This window comes from Oryx dammah, unplaced genomic scaffold, assembly GCF_014754425.2.
Source record: "Oryx dammah isolate SB20612 unplaced genomic scaffold, SCBI_Odam_1.1 HiC_scaffold_2, whole genome shotgun sequence".
NCBI classification, from domain to species: Eukaryota; Metazoa; Chordata; class Mammalia; order Artiodactyla; family Bovidae; genus Oryx; species Oryx dammah.
In genome coordinates, this window is record NW_024070186.1 from 156,452,111 (window position 1) to 156,466,615 (window position 14,505).

A 14,505-nucleotide genomic window follows, 5' to 3' on the forward strand; every position below is an offset into this window, starting at 1 on the left:
TGGAAAAATCAACCAAGATACATATTCCCAGCTGCCAAGGACTTTCTCATATGGATAGGTTGACAGACAAGTCAACAAATACCTTCAATATTAGATGAAAAAGAATATTAAACAAATCAATGTTCAAAGAGCAACTATTATTTATTTTAATTCAGAAACATTTCACAGAGCGGAATTTTGACAAGTTTGTTTTTGTAAGAGACAATAAAAATGTTTTATAGAATAGAGGATGAAAAGTTATTTTTATTTCTGAAAGGTGGGGAAACATTTAAAATATTTGACACATAGGATGATGTACAGCTGATTATCATATTGGAGGGATAGGCTATGCCATAAATATTCTTAAATAACTTCAATTCCTATTCATTTGAAAGTCCCATTTCTGTCCAATAGCTTTCTGAGGACATATTTTACATCTTTGTTTCTGAAGCTGTAGATTATTGGATTAAACATGGGAAAGACAACCGTATAAAACACTGCAACTACTTTGTCAGTGTCTGGGGAGTAGCTGGTAGTGGGACGCAAGTACATAAACAAGAGTGTTCCATAGAATAAGGTGATTGCCAAGAGATGGGATGCACAGGTAGAGAACGTTTTGCTTCTTCCACCTGAGGACTTGATGCTCAATACAGTGAGGAGTATACAGAAGTACGAGATAAAGATGACCACAAAAGTGCTGGTCTGGATGAAGCCACACAAGGCAAAGAGCAGAAGTTCGTTGATGTAGGTGTCTGTACAGGATAAAGCCAGGAGAGGCGGGATGTCACAGAAAAAATGGTTGATGAGATTGGAGCCACAAAATGGCAGCCTGAATGTGAGGCAGACATGGACCATTGAAGTCACACCCCCACTGAAGTACGCCAACACAATGCAGCAGACACAGACTCTCCGAGACACAAGAGCAGAATAGAGCAGTGGATTGCAGATGGCTGCATAGCGGTCGTAGGCCATTGCTGCCAGGATAAGGCATTCAGCATCAGCAAAACAACCAAAGAAAAACGTCTGTAGCACACAGCCAGAGAGGGAAATGTTTTTCTTGGATGCTAAGAAATTTACCAGCATTTTAGGAGTGATTGCTGTTGAGTAGCTAATGTCTAAGAAAGACAAGTTGCTGAGAAAATAATACATGGGGGTTTGAAGGCTTGAATTGATATTAACTAGGATTATTAAACCTACATTTCCCACCACAGTCAGTGTATAGATTATGAGAAATACCAAGAATAGTGTAACTCTGAGAGGTAGATAATCTGTGAATCCAACAAGTAGGAACTCAGTCGGCATGGTACAATTATTTTCCAACATCTTCTTGGTTTTCTTGTCTTTCTCATCTGAAATAAATGGTATCAGGATACATGAATTGATTTGAGTGATTGATGTACCAAGGATATTTTTATTCTTCCTTCTAAAGAGGCAAAGATAAGGATAGAATAACCGTTAAGGCATTTTCTGTGATGTATTTGGTGTGTTTTCATGGTCAGTTTATTTAAAAAACAATTAAAATCTTCATTGATGTTAGAGAATGTTATTCAGCTATGATGCTTCCAGAGGCAGAGATTCCTTAAAGACTGTGCACATTTAGAGATGGTACTAATTCCTTTAAAGATGAAAAAGAATGAATTTGGCTGAGTTGATAAGTCCTGGTAGAACTAGAAGAACTGGCAAAGTCCTTATAGGCAAACCCCTATTTTTCAAATCCTAAAATCCTATTCTTCCATGTACAGGAAAGTATAGTTGAGAAAAAGTCTAGGGAGACTGTTCCCACAGATAAACTGGATAAATCTACAGAATATCTGTGATCTTGGGAGGTAGTTTAAAATAACAGATAAGAGCATAACAGTTATGCAAGAGATGACTGGGTTCAAATCTTAGCTTTGCTACATACAGAATATATACTAATTTGTTATGTGAGCTTGATAAAGTTATTTAACCACTCTGTGATGATTAGAGGAAAAACAAGTAGATATTTGTAAAATAATTACACAACTGGTACATAATACACACATACACACACACATATCTCTATATCTATATCTATATCTATATCATCTATATCTATATCTATATCTATATCTATATCTATATCTATATTTTGGGAGAAGACAATGGCAACCCACTCCAGTACTCTTGCCTGGAAAAGTCCATGGATGGAGGAGCCTGGTAGGCTGCAGTTTGCGGGGTCACTAAGAGTCGGGTACCACTGAGCGACTTCATTTTCACTTTTCACTTTGATGCTTTGAAAAAGGAAATGGCAACCCACTGCAGTGTTCTTGCCTGGAGAATCCCAGGGATGGAGGAGCCTGGTGGGCTGCCATCTATGGGGTCGCACGGAGTCGGACATGACTAAAGTAACTTAGCAGCAGCATATTAATTGCTTACTCAGTAGCTTGAAATGCCCAAACAGTTGTCTAAAAATTCATCTTATCTTTTTGAAATTTTATTTATTGATTTTAATTGGCAGATAATTACTTTACAATATTGTCATGGCTTTTGCCATACATCAACATAAATCAGCCATAAGTACATGTTTCCCCCCTTCATGAACACCGGTCCCACCAAAGTTCATCTTATCTTTGACATCATGGGTACAGGATCTGCCTTCTCTTAAACATAAGAGCCAGTGTGTGTGTGTGTGTGTGTGTGTTCTACACATATTAATTGCTTGGTAGCAGTAAATCTTTTACACAGGCATATAATCATTGTTTCCCTTTCCCTAGGTTTATATCTCTTTCTTGACTCTGGAGTACGGATATAATAATGTCTGGTGTGAGGTCACAGAACATTCTTTTGAAGGTCAACCATATCTCTGTACTTGTTAATAAACTTCTAAACTGAAACTATACTGGGAAAATGTATTATATAGTCAGAAGGAGAGAGTGCCCAAGTGAAAAAAACTTAGGATGAATGTCAATGAAAAATACTGTGAGATGGAGTATCATGCAGGCAATTAAAGATATGTAATGTTGGAAGTGGCTTAAGTCAGTAACACTCCAGTAAGTAATAAGAGAAAAAAATAATGAGGAACTATTCTCTCTGCTATGGGTGGGAATTCTGTAATTCTCCCTGCTCCAACAATATGACCTGAAATCTTCTAGAGGATCCAGACTTCGTTGGGAACTAAATCTTTAAAAGGAAAAAATTGATTGGAAAAAGATGAATCTAAACTCTTGAATGAGAAAGCAATTACTGTGTCTATGTTGCACAAGTATAATTTCTATGCTTACATAATATTCTGATTCTTATTCTTAACTCTTTGCCTTCCTTTCTGTAAAGAATCAATTCAATAATCATGAAAAGGACTTTCTTGAATTTTCTTGTGTGTGTGTGTGTGTAACTGTTAGACACTCAAACAGCCTGGGTCCTGTTTTATTTGATATCACTGGAACAAAAGAGGCCCCAAAAATGAAAAAAGTAGGAAAGTAAGTGTCTGGAGACCTGGACTGTAATCCTGGTTCTATTACTTTAAATTATTTCATTTTTATTTATGTCATCATATCCTCATTTATAAAATCAGACCTACTGTATTTATTTTTATGCTTGTCATCTAAGGAAAAATATATATTCAAGAACTTCATAATAGCTTACTAAACTTTTATATTTGTTTGCAGATTATTAGTAGGAATTGTTGAATCAGGCAAGTTCATTAAAACTAGAAACAACAAGTGAACAGACATGCAGCATGAAAAATATTATGAACTCTCACCAAACATAAATAGAGTATAACTGCCACTACCAATAAGACAACCAAGGCAAATTATAGCTTGTTTTCTTGAACGGTTTTAACTTGGGTGTTCTATGAACTGGAACCCTGATATATTCACTGTTACGTGTGTTAAAGATGATACTGATGGTGGTGAAAGCAACAAACAAAGCTAAAATTAGTAATATATATTTCAATCACTTGACATGCATCATTTTGTTGAAACCACCTATTATTCTATAGATAGATATTTTTCTAACTTTATAAGTGATAAAACTGAAGCATAGAAATGTAATTAAATTTTTAGAGTATACATTGACAGAATCCTGTTCTCACTTCTTAACCAAAGTACTATGATGGGTCTGATGTTGAAATATTTTCTACTGTTGTAGGAATTTTATGATATATCATTTGAATACAGAATGACAGTGTGGGAAAGAACCTCAGACATCATCTGATGTTCTTGTTCTTCAGATGCCATGACTACAAATCATTCAACATGGAGCATGTCCACTAGTGACTTGAATGAGCATATCATATCCAAAAACAGGTTATGAGATCAAAGTCTGATTTTACTTCCTTGAGTTTCCACGAAAATTGAAAAACTGTCTAGAGGGTTTCTGTAGTCAGTTGTTGAATGGGAGACTGAGCATCCCACAACAATTCCACTTCTTTTGAAGAGTTCATCTCATACTACTTTGAACTTAGATCTTGATTAATCTAACATAAGCTAAGCCCCACTGATCCCCAAGGAAATCTTATGTGACAAAGCTGCTTCTAAAAACTACCCATCCATGGATGAATTTTCAATTTGCTCTTCTGCTTAAAGTATTAAGTGTAAAGTTTGCCCTCTCTCCTTTTCAAATTATTCTGTACTGTACTAATTTAACATACACAGGATATGGAGTCAGGCAAAATTTAGATTAACCTCATATGTGACATTGAATGTTCTATAAGTCATTGAACTTCTCTATGGCCTCAGGGGCAAAGTGCCTTTGGGGGTTGGTATTAGTCTGTATTGGCACAGCTTGTTGTCCCTGCTTGGCAGGACATTGCAGGCAAAAATGCCCCATTTGGCCACAAGAGAAACATTTTTTATTATTTGTGCAGTCTTTTCCATTAGGATTAATCTTTTTTTTTTTTTTAAAGCCTGGGTAAGTACGTCAAGGCTGTATATTGTCACCCTGCTTATTTAACTTATATGCAGAGGACATCATGAGAAACGCTAGGCTGGAAGAAGCACAAGCTGGAATCAAAATTGCTGGGAGAAATATCAATAACCTCAGATATGCAGATGGCACCACCCTTATGGCAGAAAGTGAAGAGGAACTAAAAGCCTCTTGACGAGAGTGAAAGAGGAGAGTGAAAAAGTTGGCTTAAAGCTCAACATTCAGAAAACGAAGATCATGGCATCTGGTCTCATCACTTCATGGGAAATAGATGGGGAAACAGTGGAAACAGTGTCAGACTTTATTTTGGGGGGCTCCAAAATCACTGCAGATGGTGACTGCAGCCATGAAATTAAAAGACGCTTATTCCTTGGAAGAAAAGTTATGACCAACCTAGATAGCATGTTGAAAAACAAAGACATTACTTTGCCAACAAAGGTCCATCTAGTCAAGTCTACGATTTTTCCTGTGGTCATGTATGGATGTGAGAGTTGGACTGTGAAGAAAGCTGGGCACCAAAGAATTGATGCTTTTTGGACTGTGGTGTTGGTGAAGACTCTTGAGAGTCCTTGGACTGCAAGCAGATCCAACCAGTCCATTCTGAAGGAGATCAGCCCTGGGATTTATTTGGAAGGAATGACGCTAAAGCTGAAACTCCAGTACTTTGGCCACCTGATGAGAAGAGCTGGCACATTGGAAAAGACTCTGATGCTGGGAGGGATTGGGGGCAGGAGGAGAAGGGGATGACCAAGGATGAGATGGCTGGATGGCATCACTGACTTGATGGACGCAATTCTGAGTAAACTCTGGGAGTTGGTGATGGACAGAGAGGCCTGGCGTGCTGCGATTCATGGGGTCGCAAAGAGTCGGACAGGACTGAGTGACTGAACTGAACTGAACTGAACTGAACTGAAGGCCCCCCTGAGGGGGTTTTCTCCATGGAGTAGGCTCTGTATATTGTGCATGCCTCTGCTTTAAAAGCTCCTTTGTTTCAAACAAAACAAAACAAAACTCTTTATCTTTCTCAGCCTTAGGCAATGGTCTGGGAGGCTTTGTAGGCAAAGTGGGAAACTCCTGGGCCCTGGGAGGCGCAAGCAGATGTTGAAGTGGTTGCCTTAAATCAGACAGTGGTGGATAAGTTTTTAAAGGTTTGCGTAGAGGGGGAGGGGGCTCGCCAGGTCCCCTGGCTGCAGCGTCCTGCAAGCCCTCTTCTTCCTCGGGAGGTAGTGCACAGTCTCCCTCTTTTTCTTCATCAATGGCAGAAAACATGATCTGTACAGAAGCTGGAGACCCACCATCCACCGCTATAGCCTCCCCCATAGGCTATCTAACAGCCTCATGACGGGGGTCCAGGATATTTCTAATCATATTCCACAGAGCAAAAGCATCTACAGGAACGTTTTCTGGCTCATGCAATGTATAAAACAAATGTAGAAATTTTGACAGTCTTCCTGTGCTTACTTTAACTCCTCTATGGGCTAACATATGAAGGAATATTTCAATAAACATTTATCTATTCTTAGATGCACAGAAATCCATTCTTCTATAGAATATTCATATTGATTCTGTACCCTCCTCACCCTGCCTAAACTGCAGAGAGGTGCCAGCCACCCACAGGTACAATCCTAACCGTCCTGCATTACATTCTCAAATTACTTACTCTTCAGTGTCCCTGTTCGTGCTGCACTTGCCAGAGTCCAGCTCCAGCAGCCAGGGATGGGATTCATCCTGAAGAGATGGATGGTGTCAGCAAGAGAAATGAGATAGTCTCTCAGTTTTCTATGCACTGCCTCTTTATTTCAAGTTTAAGATTCTCTTTTATACTTTTACAAAAACATTAGGTCAGAGGTTTGACATTTTCAGTTCCCACTCACCCAGATTTTTTATCTCTATAAATCATTTTTGCTCTTCAAACAGAGTTCCTGCTTTAGTGATTCTCTGGGAATCAGCCTTACCATCTATTATCTACTTCTTCTAATGTGTCCTATAGTTAACTTGTGATTACATTGTAACTCATGCTACATTCCTCAGTTTACTACTTATCTTCCTAAATCCTGTTTGCCCCTAACATCCTGAGCTCACTATCTCTTAAAAAGGCTTCTAGCTATTGTGTCTCTAAAAATTCCTAACTTCTATAAGCTATAGTAAAATATGCTAACTTTACAACATTCCTTAAATCTTTAACTTCTAACTATTTTAATTATTTCTAAGCCCCAAATTCAGTAAACTCCTTTGCCATAAACATTCTCCTCACAAAGAGGCTTCAGATAGCAATCCCTCCCATGGCCTCAAGCTACGGCCTATGTGCTCATCCTGGAACACTCTTGTAAAAGTCCTTAAACAAATGTCAATGATTAACTTTATGAATTATTCTCTGAGCACAGCTGCAGAAATATTTGTGCCTTCTCATGTTCCTCTCAAGAACAATAAGCACCTAAATATTCCTTTTCAGTCAACTCAGCCAAGGAGAGGAAAAGACAAGTCAGAATTACAAGCCCTAACTCCTTAATCTTGGGTCCTTGCCTGTGGAATGAGGAGAGGGGACTGGGGACCATGCCTCCATTTTGTCAGTAATGCCTAACATGGCTCCTGACATAAACTTCCTTATTTCATTTAATTAGCACGATATATACATGCATGCTAAGTTACTTCAGTTGTGTCCAACTCTGTGCAACCCTACGGACTATATAGCCCACCAAGCTCGTCTGTGCATGGGATTCTCCAGGCAAGAATACTGGAGTGGGTTGCAATTTCCTCCTCCAGGGGATCTTCCTGACCAAGGGATTGAGCCCAAAAAAATTACCATAAAATTGAAATCAGGATTAAATTGGATAATTTATGACACTTTACAGGGCTTGTTATATTATAGATGCATGAAACAATAAATACATTATCTATTATTAATATAATACTATTGTGATTATTTAATCATTCGATATCTGACTTCAAAATCATAAGTTCCTTCAGCTGATAATTACAGGGACAAGCATAAAATAGTTATACTGTATGTTAATATGTGTATATTCTCATAGAAGCTGAGGTTTGGTTACTAATAAAATTTAACTTACTAAATTTAGCTATGGAGTAAGAAATGGCAACCCACTCCAATATTCTTGTCTGGAAAATTCCATGGACAGCAAAGCCTGGCAGGTTACAGCCCATGGGGTCACAGAATTGGACATGACTGAGCTACACACCTAATTTAGCTAACTCAGTTCATTAGATTATTGGATTTCACAAGATTTCCAAAATAGCCATACTTGGATTCCCCATCATTGAAATAAGGACCACAATGAATCAGTCAACGGCTTTTGGAAAATGCAATGGGGAAGATCAGGTCAGATTTGTACTCCACCATCCCCCTATTCACTCCTCTAGCTCACATACCTACACAAACTGAGAAAACCCTGCAGAGTCAGGGAAGATACATTTTATCTAAGGCAACAGTATCTTTGCTACTTCCACACCACACACTTTGTTAATGCTTTAGGGAATCTGTCACCTACCTTGGCACCTTCTGGAAGTTTGAATTGTAATATTTATTTTGTGCAAGAGGCTGACACCAGATTTTGCACATAGATGTTACAAGGGATAAATATATTCTTGATGAGATAAGTGGGATATCCCAAGATAGTTCCCAACCCCAGGTGGATTTTAGGTTGGCAATGAGACTTTTTCTAGTGGTGTGGCTGGAATGATTCCCAAAGAGAAAAATGGAGAGTGATAATATAATCGACTATTATGTAGCCAATTACAATGTAATCCTTAACTGACAAATCTAAGATTAAACAACAATAAAAACCCTTTCAGTTCTGCCAGGTGACAGAGAACAAACAAAAAATCCTATAAATCCTATGATTTCTACCAGATATTTAAAGATACTTTACAGCCTTTAGTTATATGAGAGGATCTGAAAGTACAAGTTCCATGCTATTGAGAGCAGTCCACATTTTAGTTTGATTCTTCCAATTTTCCTAGTGACTAGAAGGAAATATGTCTTGTATGATAAGTTGTAAGAGCTTACCACTCAGGTAACCTAGATTTGAAAGTGAGATTTGCCATTTCACAGCTATGAGACTTTGAGTCACTTCTTAAATGTTATTGTTATTAATTGTAAAATGATAAATACTTAATTGCCCACCTCATCAAATTCTATGAAAATTGGGATAATGCATGTAAAGAGCTAGTCCTTGCTTCAGTAGACTGCACACTTTCTTTTGTAATTGTAGCAGTATTTATAACAGTATTTCTTCATAATTTAAAAAGGAGTTCTAGATTTTACCTTTCTTTAAATTATTAACAGGGCTACCCCCATGGTTCAGTGGTAAACAATCCACCTGCCAATGCAGGAGAGGCAGGTTCTATCCCTGGGTCTGGCAGATCCCCTGGTGAAGGAAATGGCAACCTACTCTGGTATTCTTGCCTGGAGAATCGGAGCTACAGTCCATGGGTTTGCAGAGTCAGACATGACCAAGCACGCATGCACAGGAGAAACAGGAAAAGTATAAACACCCGAGCTTTAGCTTCTAGAGAGCTGGAAGAGAAATGTTTTCTCATCTTCAGTGCTCAGTCAAGTCTCCTAAAAAGGTTCTGTGAAACCACTCAATACTGTGGAGTGACCATTGCTACCTTAAAGGAAATGGTCTCCAGCATACAGCAGTCTCTAAAGTGACTAAGCCAAGAGCCACAGAGTGAAGTAGCAACATTTTTATGAGTATGTCATATAGTAAACACTGAGCTATACCAGGGAAACCATATACACACAATCTAAGTGAACTTCCCCTTGTTTACCTGTCAAATCAAATAGATCTCTCTTAGTAAGGTCCATCTAGTCAAGGCTGGGAGAAGGCAATGGCACCCCACTCCAATACTCTTGCCTGGAAATTCCCATTGATGGAAGAGCCTGGTAGGCTGCAGTCCATGAGGTCGCTAAGAGTCGGATGCAACTGAGCGACTTCACTTTCACTTTTCACTTTCATGCATTGGAGAAGGAAATGGCAACCCACTCCAGTATTCTTGCCTAGAGAATCCCAGGGATGGGGGAGCCTGGTGGGCTGCCGTCTATGGGGTCGAACAGAGTTGGACACGACCGAAGCGACTTAGCAGCAGCAGCAGCAGAAGCAGCAGTCAAGTCTATGGTTTTTCCAGCAGTCATGTATGGATTTGAGAGTTGGACTGTGAAGAAAGCTGAGCACCGAAGAATTGATGCTTTTGAAATGTGGTGTTGAAGAAGACTCTTGAGAGTCCCTTGGACTGCAAGGAGATCCAACCAGTCCATTCTGAAGGAGATCAACCCTGGGATTTCTTTGGAAGGAATGATGCTGAGGCTGAAACTCCAGTACTTTGGCCACCTCATGAGAAGAGTTGAATCATTGGAAAAGACTTTGATGCTGGGAGGGATTGGGGGCAGGAGAAGAAGGGGGCGACAGAGGATGAGATGGCTGGATGGCATCACTCACTCAATGGATGCGAGTCTGAGTGAACTCCGGGAGTTGGTGATGGACAGGGAGGCCTGGTGTGCTGCGATTCATGGGGTCGCAAAGAGTCGGACACAACTGAGCGACTGAACTGAACTGAACTGAACCAAGTAATGCAGTCGAAAGTGTTTATTTATGGAAGCTCTGTTTATTAATTACATTCTCTGATATATATGAAATCCCTGTTCTGGGGTGAAATGAAAGTCACTCAGTCCTGTCCAACTCTTTACGACCCCATGGACTACGTACAGTTCATGGAATTCTCCAGGCCAGAATACTGGAGTGGGTAGCTTTCCCTTCTCCAGGGGATCTTTCCAACCCAGGGATTCAACCCAGTCTCCTGCATTGCAGGCAGATTCTTTATCAACTGAGCTATCAGGAAAGCTTGTGACTCAACCGGTAAATAATTTGCCCACAAATGGGGGAGAACTGGGTTTGATCCCTTGGTTGGGAAGATCCCCTGGAAAGGGAAAGGCTACCCACTTCAATATTCTCGTCTGGAGAATTCCATGGACTGTATAGTCCATGTGGTCGCAAAGAGTCAGACATGACTGAGCAACTTTCACTTTCATTCTGGGATAATAATACTGCAGCAATACATTCTTTGCTGTAACCACTATAGCGTAAGATACCGACTATCAGGAGGCTAAATATTTTGTGGGTTTTGATCTTTTTTATCATTATTATTATTTTTTTTAGTTTTTTTTTATATTTAAATTAATTAATTTTTAATTGAAGGTAATTGCTTTATAGAATTGTGTTGTTTTCTGTCAAACATCAATAATCAGTTATAGTGACACCCATGTCCCCTCCCTCCTGAACCTCCCTCCATCTCCCTCCCCTTCCCACCCCTCTAGATGGTTATAGAGCCCCTCTCTGAGCTCCCTGAGTCATACAGCAAATTCCCCTTAACTATCTATTTTACATATGGTATTGTAAGTTTCCATATTACTAACTCCTCAGTTAGTCACAGAGAGGTCCTCACACTATTCTGGGAAAGTAAGAGAAATTCTCCTGAAAATTATTTGGACTTTTAGAATTTTCTCAGGTCCAGCTGCTCTTATGTAAATTCCATGAAATAGTTAAAAGTTCTTGATGGATTGCCTGATTTATCATGAAAGAGACCTTATACCACTATGTTTATAATAGAGACTTTGAAGTCACCCTGGCTCTTCCCTGGTGGCTCAGACAGTAAAGCATCTGCCTACAATGTGGGAGACCTGGAATTGATCTCTGGGATGAGAAGATGCCCTGGAGAAGGAAATGGCAAACCACTCCAGAACTCTTGCCTGCAAAACCCCATGGACAGAGGAGCCTGGGAGGCTACAGTCCATGAGGTCACAGTCGGACACGACTGAGCAACTTCACTTCACTTTTGAAGTCGCCCAGTCGTGTCTGACTGTTTGTGACCCCATGGACTATAGTCTATCAGGCTCCTCTGTCCACAGGATTTTCCAGGCAATAGTACTGGAGTGGGTTGCCATTTCCTTCTCCAAGGTATCTTCCCGACCCAGGGATCGAACCCAGATCTCCCTCATTGTAGACAGACACTTTACCGTCTAAGCCATCAGGAAAGTCCTTAATAGAGACTTTAGGACCCATGATAACCTGATGTCTGATGTTGCACAACGAGGTCTTCTATCTCAGGTAGAACCAAGTAACAGGATAATGCTTATTTCTCGAAGTTAGAAAGGTAAATTCCTGGAACAAACAAGCAAACAAACAACAACAACAAAAACTCTTTATTTAGAATATATACATTCTTCTGCTATTACATACAGCTTCTTGATGTGCTGAATCTCAATTTTGGGACTACTATAGAAATATAGAATTGCCTGCAGTGCTATCTAAAGAGGCCTTTCTAAACATAGTAATACATCCTACACAAACTGTCATGCTTTAAGATCTACTATGTGGTTACAAATGCCCTCGTTTATATAGAAGATGCAGCTTCCAAAACTGAAAGCTGTTTATTAATATCTTCTATATTTTATGTAGGAGGAAACAAAGTTTAGAAAATATGCTTTCTCTTCCAGAGGATATCCCCACATGTCCCATGTGAATAGACTCGGGAACAAGGTATCTAGATCCTGACATTTCCAGGTGTTCATTTTATAGTCTATTTTCAATATTGTGGATATATGTGTACTTTGTGACATAGTGAGAGGCAAATTTGTTAATTTTGTTTTTTACCTAGAGACTTATATATACACGTTTAGAGACAAGATACAGAAAGTTCCTTGATAGACTTGAAAAGAAAAAGGAAAATAATTTGGGAGGTTTCTTTTTAATTTGTGGGGTAAAGAATTTGAAGAAAAACACTTGTACACATTAAAACAAGCTACCTAAAGGTTTACTGTGGCTTCCCAGATGCTCAGTGGTAAAGAATCTACCTGACAAGCAGGGGACACAGGAGACATGGGTTCAATCCTTGGATCACAAAGATTCCCTGGAAATGGATACGGCAACCCACTCCAGTATTTTTGCCTGGAGAATCTCATGGACAGAGGAACCTAGCAGGCTACAGTCCAAGAGGCTGCAAAGATAACACATAACTTAGGAACTAAACAGCAACAGCAGAGTCTCACTATGAGTTGCACTTTAAGAGCACCATACTTGGAATTGTGGTTATAAACAGAGGGACTTTATGATTGAATTAATAAAGAATAAGTAGCTCCTATTTGGGAGATTCAATCATTTTCTGCATTGACAAAACCGGAAAGTCAGTTCCAATCACTGATGAATCACTGTCACCATGTTATTTATATTAATTCAGTTCAGTTCAGTCGCTCAGTCATGTCCAAATCTTTGTGACCCCATCGAGTCCATGATGTCATCCAGCAAACTCATCCTGGGTCGTCCCCTTCTTCTCCTTCCCCCAATCCCTCCCAGCATCAGAGCTTTTCCAATGAGTCAACTCTTCCCATGAGGTGGCCAAAGGACTGGAGCTTCAGCTTTAGCATCATTCCTTCCAAAGAAATCCCAGGGCTGATCTCCTTCAGAATGGACTGGTTGGATCTCCTTGCAATCCAAGGGACCCCCAAGAATCTTCTCCAACACCACAGTTCAAAAGCATCAATTCTTCGGCCCTCAGCCTTCTTCACAGTCCAACTCTCACGTCCATACATGACCACAGGAAAACCCATAGCCTTGACTAGGCGGACCTTAGTCGGCAAGTAATGTCTCTGCTTTTGAATATACTATCTAGGTTGGTCATAACTTTTCTTCCAAAGAGTAAGTGTCTTTTAATTTCATGGCTGCAGTCACCATCTGCAGTGATTTTGGAGCCCAAAAAAATAAAGTCTGACACTGTTTCCACTGTTTCCCCATCTATTTCCCATGAAGTGATGGGACCAGATGCCATGATCTTCGTTTTCTGAATGTTGAGCTTTAAGCCAACTTTTTCATTCTCCTCTTTCACTTTCATCAAGAGGTTTTTTAGCTCCTCTTCACTTTCTGCCATAAGGGTGGTGTCATCTGCATATCTGAGGTTCTTAATATTTCTCCGGGCAATCTTGATTCCAGCTTGTGTTTCTTCCAGTTCAGTGTTTCTCATGATGTATTCTGCATATAAGTTAAATAAGCAGGGTGACAATATACAGCCTTGACACACTCCTTTTCCTATTTGGAACCAGTCTGTTGTTCCATGTCTGGTCCTAACTGTTGCTTCCTGACCTGCATATAGATTTCTCAAGAAGCAGGTTAGGTGGTCTGTTATTCCCATCTATTTCAGAATTTTCCACAGTGTATTGTGATCCACACCGTCAAAGGCTTTGGCATAGTCAATAAAGCAGAAATAGATGTTTTTCTAGAACTCTCTTGCTTTTTCCATGATCCAGCAGTTGCTGGCAATTTGCTCTCTGGTTCCTCTGCCTTTCTAAAACCAGCTTGAACATCAGGAAGTTCACGGTTCACGTGTTGCTGAAGTCTGGCTTGGAGAATTTTGAGCATTACTTTACTAGCATGAGATGAGTGCAATTGTGCGGTAGTTTGAGCATTCTTTGGTATTGCCTTTTTGTGGAATTGGAATGAAAACTGACCTTTTCCAGTCCAGTGGCCACTGCTGAGTTTTCCAAATTTGCTAGCATATTGAGTGCAACACTTTCACAGCATCATCTTTCAGGATTTGAAATAGCTCAACTGGAATTCCATCACCTCCACT

At 39.7% G+C, this 14,505-nt stretch overlaps 1 protein-coding gene and 1 pseudogene across 1 annotated transcript; one reads left to right on the forward strand and one right to left on the reverse strand.

Moving 5' to 3' along the window:
• LOC120882208 overlaps positions 1-14,505 on the forward strand; it is a 933,819-nt pseudogene that overhangs the window by 189,531 nt on the left and 729,783 nt on the right.
• LOC120854617 (olfactory receptor 5AS1-like) lies at positions 364-1,302 on the reverse strand. The gene has a single exon (XM_040228801.1). The coding sequence runs from the start codon at positions 1,300-1,302 to the stop codon at positions 364-366; it is 939 nt and encodes a 312-aa protein (XP_040084735.1).